The 12609-nt window shown below is 40.9% G+C and overlaps 1 protein-coding gene across 1 annotated transcript in view; it reads right to left on the bottom strand.

Moving 5' to 3' along the window:
• Positions 1–9520, bottom strand: part of LOC132987127 (inactive dipeptidyl peptidase 10-like) — a 92247-nt gene extending 82727 nt beyond the window's left edge. Inside the window, exon 1 of the mRNA XM_061053982.1 lies at positions 8393–9520. Coding sequence (XP_060909965.1) covers positions 8393–8449 — 57 coding nt within the window. The 5' untranslated portion in view covers positions 8450–9520. The remainder of the gene's footprint in view (positions 1–8392) is intronic.
• Between the last annotated feature and the right edge of the window lie 3089 nt (positions 9521–12609).

Genomic DNA, 12609 nt, shown 5'->3' with positions numbered 1-12609 from the left:
CAGGACAGAAACCTGGAAACGTACCTAAAGAACAACTTCAAAGTATTTTTTTGTAGTTTGTAATGTCTCATCTCTTGTTATTGGTGGTCAAGATGTTCAAGGGGTTTTGAAATACAACACTGTTGGTTTGTATTTTCCAGAATCCGTTAAAGAATGACGTTTCCTGGTTTATGCTTGTCTAATACACACGTGTGTCTTGCAGGATTGTAAAGTAAATAAGGCTGGATGCACTTCACACCTTATTGAATGTCTTAACTCCCTGTGGAGAATTTGGCGCAGTGTACAGAGATTTATTTTTCCATATGTTTGGTTTTGGTTCTTGTTCAGTCACACTTATCTCCTGTTACTCCGTCTGCAGGGATCGAGGTGACAAGAGTCGGACTGTTCATCCATCTGTCTCGCAGTGGGAGCTCCCTGGGGTGCCGGGTGTCTCCCTGATGAGGCCTGATGTTCAGAAGGGATTTCCCTTAAATTACACACTAGGCCGTCCCTTCAGACTCACATTGTTACCCAGTGATGATTTGTGCACTTAATGCGTCCCAGCTGTTTGCTCCTAAAACAGAACCAAAATGCACAAAAGAACCCATTCATAGTTCCTAAAAAAATATGTGTTTTAGGCCCTGGGACATGTTCTCCTGTCACATTCTGCAGTGTTTTCTAATTCAACCAAAAAAGCAAGAAGTGAAAAAAGTTTGAAAGGGTCTTAGTGTTTTCTGTTTCCTTGAAAAGCATATCTAGACAGCAAAGTTTCAAGAAGTATGACTGAGAAAGAGGGGAAAAGCAGAAGAAAACACTCCAAGCAGGACCCCAACCAATCTCACAGCGAGTACAAAGCAAACACCCACTGTTCCAACAACACGACATGCGCCTTTTATCTGCACTGCTCCCCGCAGCAGATGCAGTCCAGCCCCCAAAGCTCTCGTATATCCTGCTGACATATTGCTTTTGATAACAACATCCCTGCTGGGGAATCCAAACAAAGATAATGGCAATCTCGCGTTCAGTTAAAGCTGTGTGATCATAGCTGTGACTATAGGCTGCATGAGAGTCAGAGAATAGAAGGCGAAATGTTAAAGAACCTCTCTCTTAGCTGTGTTATAGCCTCTGTACTCTGATAGTCCACTGGGAGAAAATCACTCTCCAAAGCAATGATCCACTCGCTTACTTTCAGTCGTCTTACACACGTCTCGTTTAGGCTCACGAATGTAAAAGTCAAAGAGAAGCTCCTCGGTCTCAGTGACTTTGGTCCTTTCAGTTCGACCCTCCCTGTAGACACTCATTAAAACAACTGAAAACAAAGACAGTAAGTACAAGGTTGTGTTCCCATGTAAATCTGTATCAGTAAGGCTGCTAGAGGAGACTGTAATTTACCGAAAAGTAGAACTGAATTCAGTAAACAAGTGACATCTATTAGAGGAACACATTCCTGGAACAAATTACCATCACATATAAGGGATTGTGAGAACTACTTGAGTTTAAAAAATAAAACTCAAACATTGGTTAAAAACAAATCAGTCATGTACTCATAATATCTGTCCTCCCCTTCTGGTGCCCGTTCCCCGGGACTTCTGGCTCGTCCTGCGATTTTAAATACTACCTGACTGAATAGTACCTGACTTAGGACTAAGGATGAAATTTAACTTTTGTGCTAATTCCGACATATTTACATGGATGCAATTTGTTGATATGTTGATTAATGTGCACTGTCCTATTTGAATAAATAAATAAAATTAAATAATTGAATTAACAGACAATTGTTTAGAGCAACTGAGAGTGAGTACAGCACAAGAAAGGATCTAGAGGGGAGAGCTTCAAGTCTGATCAGGCACATGTGCTGACAACATGCCACATCTTTGTCATCCTCAATAGTCTAACAATTAGCAACGACATCATCAATATCATCATCCTTATCAGTTGCATCACGATCAATAAGTGTGAAGGTAAAAGAGCGGGGTTTGTCATCCGTTTCTTGAAGGTGTAAAGGGAATCTGCAGAGCAAATGGAGGTTGGTAATTCATCCCACCACCGGGGGGACTACAGAGGAGACGAGTCTAGATTGGGACTGAGTGATGCAAACAAAACAAAAAAACATGAATGCAACAGAGAGAATCTGCGGACCATTCATCTCGACTGAAGCCAACAAGTCCCATCAGGGGAATAGAATTGGAACTGAATTGTGCAAAATCATTTTATGGAGGGAATATTTTTTTTTATTTTTTCTCTGTTAGCCGACTGTCCAGTCCAGCAGATCACAGCAGGGGGAGTGTTGGCATCTATACAAGAGCTTTGGACCACCTGGACGCCAACGTTTGCAGGCTGCAGTGAGGGAGAATCATTGGGGAAATTTACAGCGATAACTGAGCTCATCTATTCCTCTTTTGGTGATTGATGTGGAATGTATTGCATCTGTAAAAGGAAAAGCACAGCAAAAATTGCACCCCTGGGGCACCATGGTGGCCAATATAATGTGGAATTTGTGTATTTGAAATAAGGGATCTGAGTGTGTGCTATTTCACATCTCTTACACATCCTTCCCTTTTCTGTCAGCTCTCTAAACACTGCTATTTAAAAGTTGTATCAAATTCTCTAAACTGTGTTTTTAAAATTAAGTCTTAAGGGAGCAATATGTTACTATGACACCTAGTGTTTAAACATTGTCGAGAGCTGTCTCCCCCCGCCCCCTCCTCTCTAGAGTCGATGCTCACACAGGTTGCCATGTCGCAGGCACTGAAGCTTCAGTGTTTAGCCAGCTCTGCATCGGTCTGTAAACCTTTCTGCGGTCTAACCTCTCTCCATTTTTCAAAAGCATCTCCAATATTGATCCTAGTTTGAGCACGTTTCTGCTCGTGGAGCTTATTAGAAACATGCAGAGGCTTTTTAGGTCGGGTACAATCACTTCTATCTGAACCAGTTCTCTCGCCCGCTTCCATCACTGCAACACCTGTTGGTTTGACCTGATAACTGGTCTCATATATGGCAAAACCGAGGGGCGTCCAAAACGGCCATGTAGGGGTGCCTTAAAACCGCCTACCTTCTCTGGTCCAAACAAATCCAGAGCATTCAGGACCAGAATCTAAAGTTAGAAGGAGGACATACTGGCTGCTGCATTGTTGTCAGAGAAGCCAACACTTCAACATAGCATGTTTCCTTAATGTCTGATCATATAGTAAGGTCACTTTATCATTTCACTCAGTAGATATCTTACAGATTGCTCCTTTAAATGCTATAATGCATTCTGCCTTTCTCTGTGACATTTCAAGATATTGAAATCCAAATAAAAGGTAAAACGCCTTTCTGAAATTGTTCTTCAATTTTCTGTTTTAACAAAATATATCCCCCAGGGTCATTCTGAAACCAAATGACTTCCTCAGACACATGTCCCCAGGAAGAAGGTAAAAAACGAGACTCATAAACAGGTCTAACGCTGTGTTTATAATATTCATATCGCTCAGAATGTGTCATTAGGAAAAGTGTTGGTCCCAAAAAAAGACAAATTGTAGCGCTCACATCCACACTTTAATGGATAGACTGGAGGAGGCAAGAAAATGAACTGGATAGCCCCCAGCAATGCATGCACATTTATTTCTCTATCAAAGCCCATGGGGGGGGGGGGGGGGGGGGGTTGTCACAATTGTCCTCATTTTCCATTTTCTGCAGCTGGTTTTAATGGCTTCTGAATGCTGGGTGTAATGAGACAAGCACAGAGTGTAGCAAATAGCCAAGGTGATTCAAATTATTTCCTGCTCCTCAGAGAGACGCTGACGCTTCAGATCGAGTGGGGCTCTAGAAATAGCAATGTCAGGTCAGATAGGTCACTACAACACACTCACAGTCTTCGTATTGCTTTTATGTTTGGTATATAAAGATGTTACAAATGATGACATGATGCCCTAGGTTTTATGATATGACAGGATATCTCTAAAGCTAACCAAACCTAGCTGTACTTTGAGTTGTATGTCACCATAGCTCAACATGTTTCAAATAAATAAAATAAAATGAATCCTGGTCTCGAGAAAAGACAACTACCTTTGAAAAATGTACCTCTGTTACATTTTCAAAGGTAATGGGAAGGTCGATGACCCCTGACTCTTAAGTGCTTCTGCTCCCCTCCTCTCCATTCAGGTTGCCTTCAGGTAGAGAGGGGCGGAGCCAGGTCATTTGATGTTTTCGACCTATGGCGAGCTGGGCGTTGATTATTTAAACTGGATCCTAGTATGTCGCCATCACCATACTGTTGGTTTGTTGTTTCCGTTTGCCCTAACTAAATCAAATATACCTCCTTCATTGGAGTCACCACTGATTTACAGACGGCAGATTCTTTATATGAGGGGTTTTTTGGTAGTTTCCAATATTATTAAAAAAATGTATAACAATAATAAGAAGAACTTTATTTATATAGCAGCTTAAAAACAGGTGTTTATAAAGTGCTATGACGGACAAAGCAAAGGCAGGAACTCTGGGCAAAAAGAAATAAACAACAGTCAGGTCAAACAAAGAAATACAAGAAAGAAAAAAATAAGAAAGAAACAACAGGCAGGTCTCAAAATGCAGCTAAAGCTAAACAGTATACCATTAAAATGTATATAAAAGATAAAGAGCCAACAAGATGATGAGAACAAATACAAAATGTATTACTGCATACTGAGACTGGGCTTTGTCAATAGTAAATCTGCAGGAATCTTCGACTATTGTTCTTCGATTAGTTACATTTGTCATTTCTGCATCACAAAATCTTTGTACAGTCATTCAGAATAACTGCATTATGTCTCGCAACACAGAAAAGCATGCTTGTTGGCCATCATGTGGTTCTGTCAGAGAGCTTTTCTACTTTTACCGTCACTGTTTTGTCCAGTTTAACACCACAAGTCAACATGGATTGTTTCTTTTACCCAGACCATCACATTATAAGTAGTTTTGGTGAACAAACAGGGCTCACTTCTTAATAAAGCAGACGGCACAGCCTTCATTTCCTCATTCATGCTTTCATCTATTTATATTCTTGTAAACAGTTCTCTCTCAAAGTAGATCACATGGAAGCACATGCTGCAGTCCACACAAAGAACAAAAACATGAGGTATCAATCGTGTTCTCAGACGTTTAAACACCAAGACTTGACTTTAAAATACTTCAAGCACTGAAAGATGTAGCATTTCTGTTTTTTCTCCTCCTGCTTTTTTTTTTTTTGTGAGCCTCCTGGTGCACACCTCTCAGATCGTGTGGGACAGGAGTGCTTACAGTTCCCAACCTGGCAACCAAAGGGAGGAGCAGTGCTCAATTTCAATGCAGCACATATGGGAAAGAAACTTCCAGAAAAGTTGAAGTCAGCACCTACACCTCTCAGTTCATTAGCATCCCTTTTGTTTGTTTGAATTTAATCATACCCTGTCCCACATCATTCTGTTGATTCTATCTCAGCTCTTTGTCTCTGTTGCATTTCATTCTGAATGTTTCCTTTTTTTATTATAGCCTGGTGTTTCTTTTCAATCTTCTTGCTGATGCCCTTCTTTTGTATTATGTAAGGTAAGTGTACACGAGCGTGTTTTAAATCTTGTTGGGATTTTATGCTGTATTAATGAAGCCTTAGACTGAGACAACGTTCAGACAAACTTTATCCCTGTCTGAGTTTTTATGTTATATAAAGCACTTAAAAAACACACTTTCCTTTTTCGCTGAAAGATGTCTATGTTTGACATTTTTGACAAAGCTGATGCTTTTTATGCTACAGCTTTTTCACTGATGCATTCTCCTTGTGTCTCATTATGTACATTTACAACCCTTTATCCAACATGGTATATTCTACTGTGCACTTATACAGCTTGGATTCTTTCCCACAATGTACACCGAGGATTGTGGTTATTACAAGTTCCTTCCTCTTCCTCCATTCATATCTTCTCTTATGTTACTATGTTATCTTTCCTATCATATAACTGCATTGACTGGTTGGTGTGTAATCACATGAATCATCTCTTTCAGAGGAGCTGAGTGCTGAGAGATCTCATGCCGTCACGGTTTAGGCTGATGAAAATTAATCCAACGGTTTCAGTGCTATTGCTCAGCATTATGCACAGACTAACCATGGCTCTGCAGCCTCATTAAAGTTTTGGAGTATTAAACAGAAAGAAACTTCTAGAAGGTGGAGACATCATCAGGCCTGCAGAGGAGCATGTTGGATACACTTCCTAAACTTAGTTTAGCATTTTGGCTTCAGTGAACAGGAGCATTTATCAGGTTTCCTTGAATAAATGAATCTTAATGAATGCAGGACTGTTTTTAAGATTCAGGCTTTCTTAGGTTTCTGATATGATGGCAATGCATGGCTCATGCATCATTTTAAAAGGATGAGCGCATTATTGACACATTAGTCTGTTTACATGATAACAGGCTGATAATGAATCAGATTGATCCAATCTAAGGCTGCACAATACACTACAAAAGTCAGAATGTGTCCCAGTACATTATAAAAATTATACAAACTGAGAAGAAATGATTTCTCACTCAGTATGTGCACATTCGGACTGTTTTGATTGAGGCACCTGAGCAAGGTAGAAGGGCCGTGTTGTCAGATGAAGCTCCAGCTGACTATCAGACACTCTCAGATTAATTGGTGCCAATCTAGTGGTTTAAAAAAAAAGAAGGCTTTTTTGGCTTCAACCGGGACATGCTGAAAACACGACATTCACAACATGAATGTAAAACATGGACAGAAGAGAGACAGAAAAACTGAGTCTGTTGGGGCCCTTGGCAAAAATGTATTGTGGGGACCTCCAACCAGGGGTCACCGTCATTTCTGCAAGTGTCCCGACGCTGACTCCTCTTAATTTTCCTTTGTTGACTTTCATTGACAAACTTCGGTTTTCACAGCTATAAAGCATGCAACGCTTAGCAAGGCAAAGGGAGGGAAGGCTGTCAGATGGTTGCACATCTTGGGCCGCTGCTTTTGTTTACCTCTGGTTAAAGCTTATATGCACTCTTTTATACTTGTAAATTAACTTCACTTTATTAAGTAATCACACATCGTACAGATAAGTATCATGCGGATCTACAGTAACATGTACATAAAAAGCAGACTGCTTTTATCTGGTGAGATTTTCTGTCATTTTCATATATACAAATATTGCAATATCAGTTTTTCTCCCAACACAATGAAGCCCTAACCAGATCCATTTCATCATCTGAGAAGGAGATCCTCATTGATATCTATTTTTTTCTGACACAGGCCAATATATCTGTTTGTCTATCACTAATCTGTCTTGCCATCTATGCTTTCTGATGGGCAGAAACAGCAACACTTCTTTTACAGGTAATTTTGTAATTTAAAAAAAAAAATCCCATGATTAGTCAAAAAAGACTCCATAGTTGGGGCGCTGGTGGTGCAGTGGTTAGTGCGCGCGCCCCATGTATGGAGGCTGTAGTCTCAAGCGGGTGGCCAGGGTTCACATCCCGCCTGTGGCCTCCTTCCCACATGTCATTCCCTGATTTCTGACTCTATCCACTGTCCTGTGTCTCCATTAAAGGCATAAAAAGCCCAAAAATAAATCTTAAAAAAAAGACTCCATAGTTAATTATGTCATCACTGTCTGCTGCACATTCACAGAGCCTTCATAGAGCATCACAGCTGACCTTACAGTGATCTGCGCAAGAATTGGTTGACAGTATATTGCACAGTCTTTCAGTCATATCAGCAAAATAAAAATCACTATATTGATCGTCATTAGCAGTATCAGTGAATTTCTCACCCGACATTGGCATCAGTATCCCCACATCGGTCAGGCTCTTCTTAGAAGCACCTGATTCAGCAGGTACACAGAGTCCTGCTTCAATACATTTCACTCAAGTCTGATCAAGAGTAAAGACAACTGACATGACCCATTTATCACTCTCACTTTAACTCACTGCTGTCTTTAGTATAAAACACATCGTAAGTCCAGCAACACCACGGATTCCCCTTGTGACTTAATACATGCAGTCAATATCTAGGTTTGATATGAAATGTTAATTTTTGCCCCTCCATATTTGTCGGTGGTATCCAAAGTCCCATAAATCATTTAGTCAAGTGGATGCTCTGGAGAGAGAGAGAGAGCGTCCTCAAACGGGAACACCGTTTGTCCTGCAGTCCGTTAAATCATTTATCTGAAACACTGTTTCTGCGCTAAAGGAACGCAACAACAGATCAGATGCTCTGACTCTGTTCACACACTGTTTTCATGTAATTTAAACGACTTCCGTGAACTTCAGACACGTGGGTTACTTTTCTTCCTGTAAACTTATCCAAGCAGCCAACTTTACGCTCACACTGGGACGCAAACAGAGACTCCATAAAAGGGTTTCTATCAAACACACATAGCTCCACGCATGCCACGTTGGATCATGAGTTAGAAGCACCGCTACCTACCATCACATCACTGGAGTACCTCCGTGTGTGCTGCACCGCTCCCGCGCTTTGGTTCATGTTTCAGCACCGTGGACAGCTCCGGTCCGGGGAAAGAAAAGAAAAAAAAGCCAATCAGTCCGCGGATCGATAAACTGCAGCTGAGAGCGATCACGAAGAACGAGTGTAGACACACGGGAGCCTCTTCAACTAGTTTACTGCTTCGTTTAACGCGGTTTACTGGTTCGCCGTCTTCCCTCTGACACGCGTGGGCTCTCAGCCAATGATGCCGTGTGCGTAAAGGCTGTGCTCTGCTGGTGCGCCAGCTGTGAGAGCGAGCGGGCTGTTCATTCATCCGACGGCAACGCTGCGGCCAAGTTAGCCCTCACTGACAGAGATAACCAGAGCAGATATGAACAATCTGGCTGCAAAAACATACAGGCTTATGATCCATCCAATGTGATGCGCTCATTAATCCGACATCATTGCTCGACAGTTGTGGGCACAGGAATTACCATGCTTCCAAAACCACAAATACAAGCTTTTAAAACCGAGATACAAGCTTTCATTTTACGAGGACGGATTGCGTAACATGATGAAATGACAACAGCTCTCTGCATGTACTGGCGTCATGTGTTTTTGAGCTCCTGCATGGACACGGCTCGTGCACTACCACTCGCTTTAGGACTCCCCTGTTTGTTTTCACTCTTCTTTTTTTTTTTCAATTCAAGGTTTTATGAGGAAATGTATTATTTGAATGAATTGTTATTATTGGGCAGAAAGTTAAAAGTATATAAAGTTTAAAACACAAAGGTTCTTAACTTGTAACAGAGGGACAGTTGATTCATATTAATATAGCAAGAAGATGAACTGATGATCTTGTTCGTCAATAATCCAGATGAAACATTCCTCTCAACATTAAAGCGCTCTCTGCATTTATGGAGATTTGGCGCTTTAGTGTTGATGGAGTAAAAAATTCTTTATTCTTCTATTTCTTTCTTTTTATTTCAGAATTGCTCATCCCATATAGGACGAACTTTTTAGTGCATCACAATATTTCAGGGTATTGTATGAAATGATTGTGATGAGTCTTCAGTAAATGTATGCCGACAAAAATAGGAGATAGATTTGGATCCCTCTTTAAATGTTCACACAGGTGTTGCTGTTGGTGGTGATTAGCAGAGGGAAGATGGAAACAGAGGTGAATGTCTCAGAGCATCTCCAAAGTCGTGGTCTGTGTTTATGTCCAGATATTGCTGCTGGCATAGTGCCTGAAATCTCCCCTGATACAGTCACTGAGTGCTAACCAGAACGGGAGATTGTAGCGGTTGACTTTTTGACTTTTTTAAACTGGGGAAGCATTGTCCTCAACATTTGCCCATACTTTATTTGGTTTCAATAAATTACAATTCCTTTGCTTTAACCTTCAGGTGATTGGTTGTGCCCAGTATCACACAATATGGCACCATCTATACTACTCCTGTTCTATTTTGTATCCAGGATCTCTGATCTCGACACACTCAACTCTTCACCTTCAGAAGAATAGCAACTATTAGTATGTTTAGAATCAGAGTTGAAACAGTGATGTTAAAAGAGAGGTGGTGAACAAACGTACAAGTACCGGTAAGTGATGTTCGGTCATAAACAAACGATGACTTGAGCGTTGGGAGCTAGCTCATGTCCCCCCACCCTTTTTGTTGTTATTTTATAGAATAAAGAGATGATCTTTTCTCCACACCGTCTCAGCCACAGGTTCCCCTCGCGCTCGGTGGCCAAACACTCACGTTATACATCATGTCAAATACAGTTATTCTGAAAATTAGACGGTTTAGTACATTTCCATTATGCTAGCATTATATGACCCTAATGAGCATTTTTAGAGGAAATCCAAAATCTATAACCAACGGTCAGATCTGTTCCTGTAAGGTTTTTGAACTGCTCTGACAGCTGCTCCATCTGAAGAGGTCAGAAGCAATTTCCTGGTTGTTTCATGCTCAGATGAGATAGCCTTGCAGGTGGCATTTATTGAAAAGGTCTTTGTTTTATTCTCACCTTATTACTTAAGCCAGTCTGGTGCTATGGCTATATGGAAAAAGAAAACTCCCCCGTACGTTTTCACAACGAGGTTTGCTGTCAGTAATTGAATCCATGTTGCTATTAGAGACAAACTACATTTACCAGCAGGCCATCTACGACTGCAGTGACCTTTAGAGATGTTGAGCTTGAAACGTGACTGGGTGAGATCCTACACTGACTCCTGCAGTTTGAAAGAGAGAGTAAACGTGTGTCATGCAGGATATATCTGTTCTGATCTGATACTCGGCGATGATATAGTCACTGTCAGCAGTAACAGCACGCAGTCAAGAGTTTGACCACGCTGCATTGAGAATCTCAACATGAATAAGTAAAGGCCTCTTCTTCTGTTATCTTATCCCAGCACTTTGAAGGCTACCGCTTGCCGACACTTGAAAGCATGTACCCAGTTTTAGAGAGCGGATACCGACCTTTTGATGCATCAAAGGCTGAGGTGTGATGTGGAAATGTGTCACTGTCCGACAAGGAAATGTCACCAGGAAGTGCACGTCTGCACAACAACACAGATCATGGCTGAGCTGGTGTGATGAGTGTTTCGAAAATGTGTATTTGGCCACAGAAATATAACTGGGTTCATAAAATATTAAAAGATCTTCAAAATGTATGGCTAGTACTAAATAAGTAAATGTAACCAAGCTGCAACCTCTGGTGCTAAAAACTGAAGCCAATGTGGAAGTGCAAAAAACTGCAGTTCCTTGAGTGTCCACTGGAGGCTGCCTCCAAAAGTCGTATACACACTCATGTCAAAATGTCAGTTTTGACAGCAGAAATAAAGATGTTAACAGCCTGGTCTGTCTTTGGTTAATGTTATCTGCACACATTGTACAGGGGCTGAATTTTTGTTTTTAATTACTCACTAGTTTTGATTTCATAAAGGATACAAATTAAATGCAATTAAGGGCGTGAACGATCTGACTGTAAGTGGTTGTTGCAGTTTGACACGAGACATAAGGCCTCAGCTCCAGCTCACTGCCTGTTGTTAGGAATTTGATTTGAAGAGTCAGCATTTCCAATATGGCAACCACCATGGAGGAGATTCTGAACAGCCTTTCAGGAACCAATGAATGAGGTCATTTAGACTCCATTCATGTTTATTCAAAGTTTATAAATTAAACACACAATGTAAAAGTGTTCAGCTAAACGTGTAATGGAATAACATACTGAGGAGTAATATTTTAGAGCACTGAACTGAAGGAAACATGTCAGAGAAAGGGTGAAATCTGACTTACAGGTTTTTGAATAAGATTTGGGAGGCAGACTCAAAACAGATACAGTGGCACATTCCTCCAGAGCACTTCTTGTGCCTTGTCTGTGTGTCCACTTGCAAGCAAGACCTAGAAAAGTCACTCTCCTGTTGTCTGTTTTACAAAAAACTACCACGGCATCAGGCTGTCAGGAGACTACAAACAGGGCAACATTTAAGCAGAGCAGCTAAGTAAACAGGTAAGGAATATATCACGCTGACATTTGACCATTTCAAAGTTCATACAAACCCCTCATGACCTCCAGATGTTTTCAAAAGACACAATGCACAACTGTGACTTTTACCTACATAAGGTTTAGATACAAACATTCATACACAACACTTGACCTGCACTCTGCAAGTGGTGAGAGAGAAACCCCTTTAGCCAACAAACCAACCAAAGAACATCAAACATGAACTTTGTTACATCAGAAAATAAAGAGCAAAGGAAGCCTGCAGGATAGGATTTTAACTTAAACATCTTATAAGACAAAACTGATTTGAACAGATTTAATGAGGATGCTAATGCAAGTATTCAACTTTTTTGTCAAGTGAAGATTAACACTGAGGATAATAACCACTTTTTTTTTGGTGTACAAAAACACTCCATAGGTCACACTTATTTTTGCATCGTTTTGTCCCCTGATGTGTCTGCCAATTCACTCACCTGTCAATTCTCCATCCAACCAGCAGCAGTCTTCAGTGCGTTCCCTGCAGCTCTGGACACCTGGTTCCCTCGCCCACCTGCCAAACAACGAGTCTAATGTTGGCTCATTTTCAGTCGGTGGTCAACAAGCACAATACCAGAAGCATGAAACTAGCCTGACTTAATAGGATGAAGTTGTTAAAAAAAAGCTGGGTCAGGCAATTTATTTTAGTGGCTTGTTTTGTCAGGACTGTAAGA

Source organism: Labrus mixtus, chromosome 13, assembly GCF_963584025.1.
Source record: "Labrus mixtus chromosome 13, fLabMix1.1, whole genome shotgun sequence".
In the NCBI taxonomy this organism is placed as follows: Eukaryota; Metazoa; Chordata; class Actinopteri; order Labriformes; family Labridae; genus Labrus; species Labrus mixtus.
Note: the sequence above shows the minus strand (reverse complement) of the source record. Positions and strands in the feature narration are given on the sequence as shown.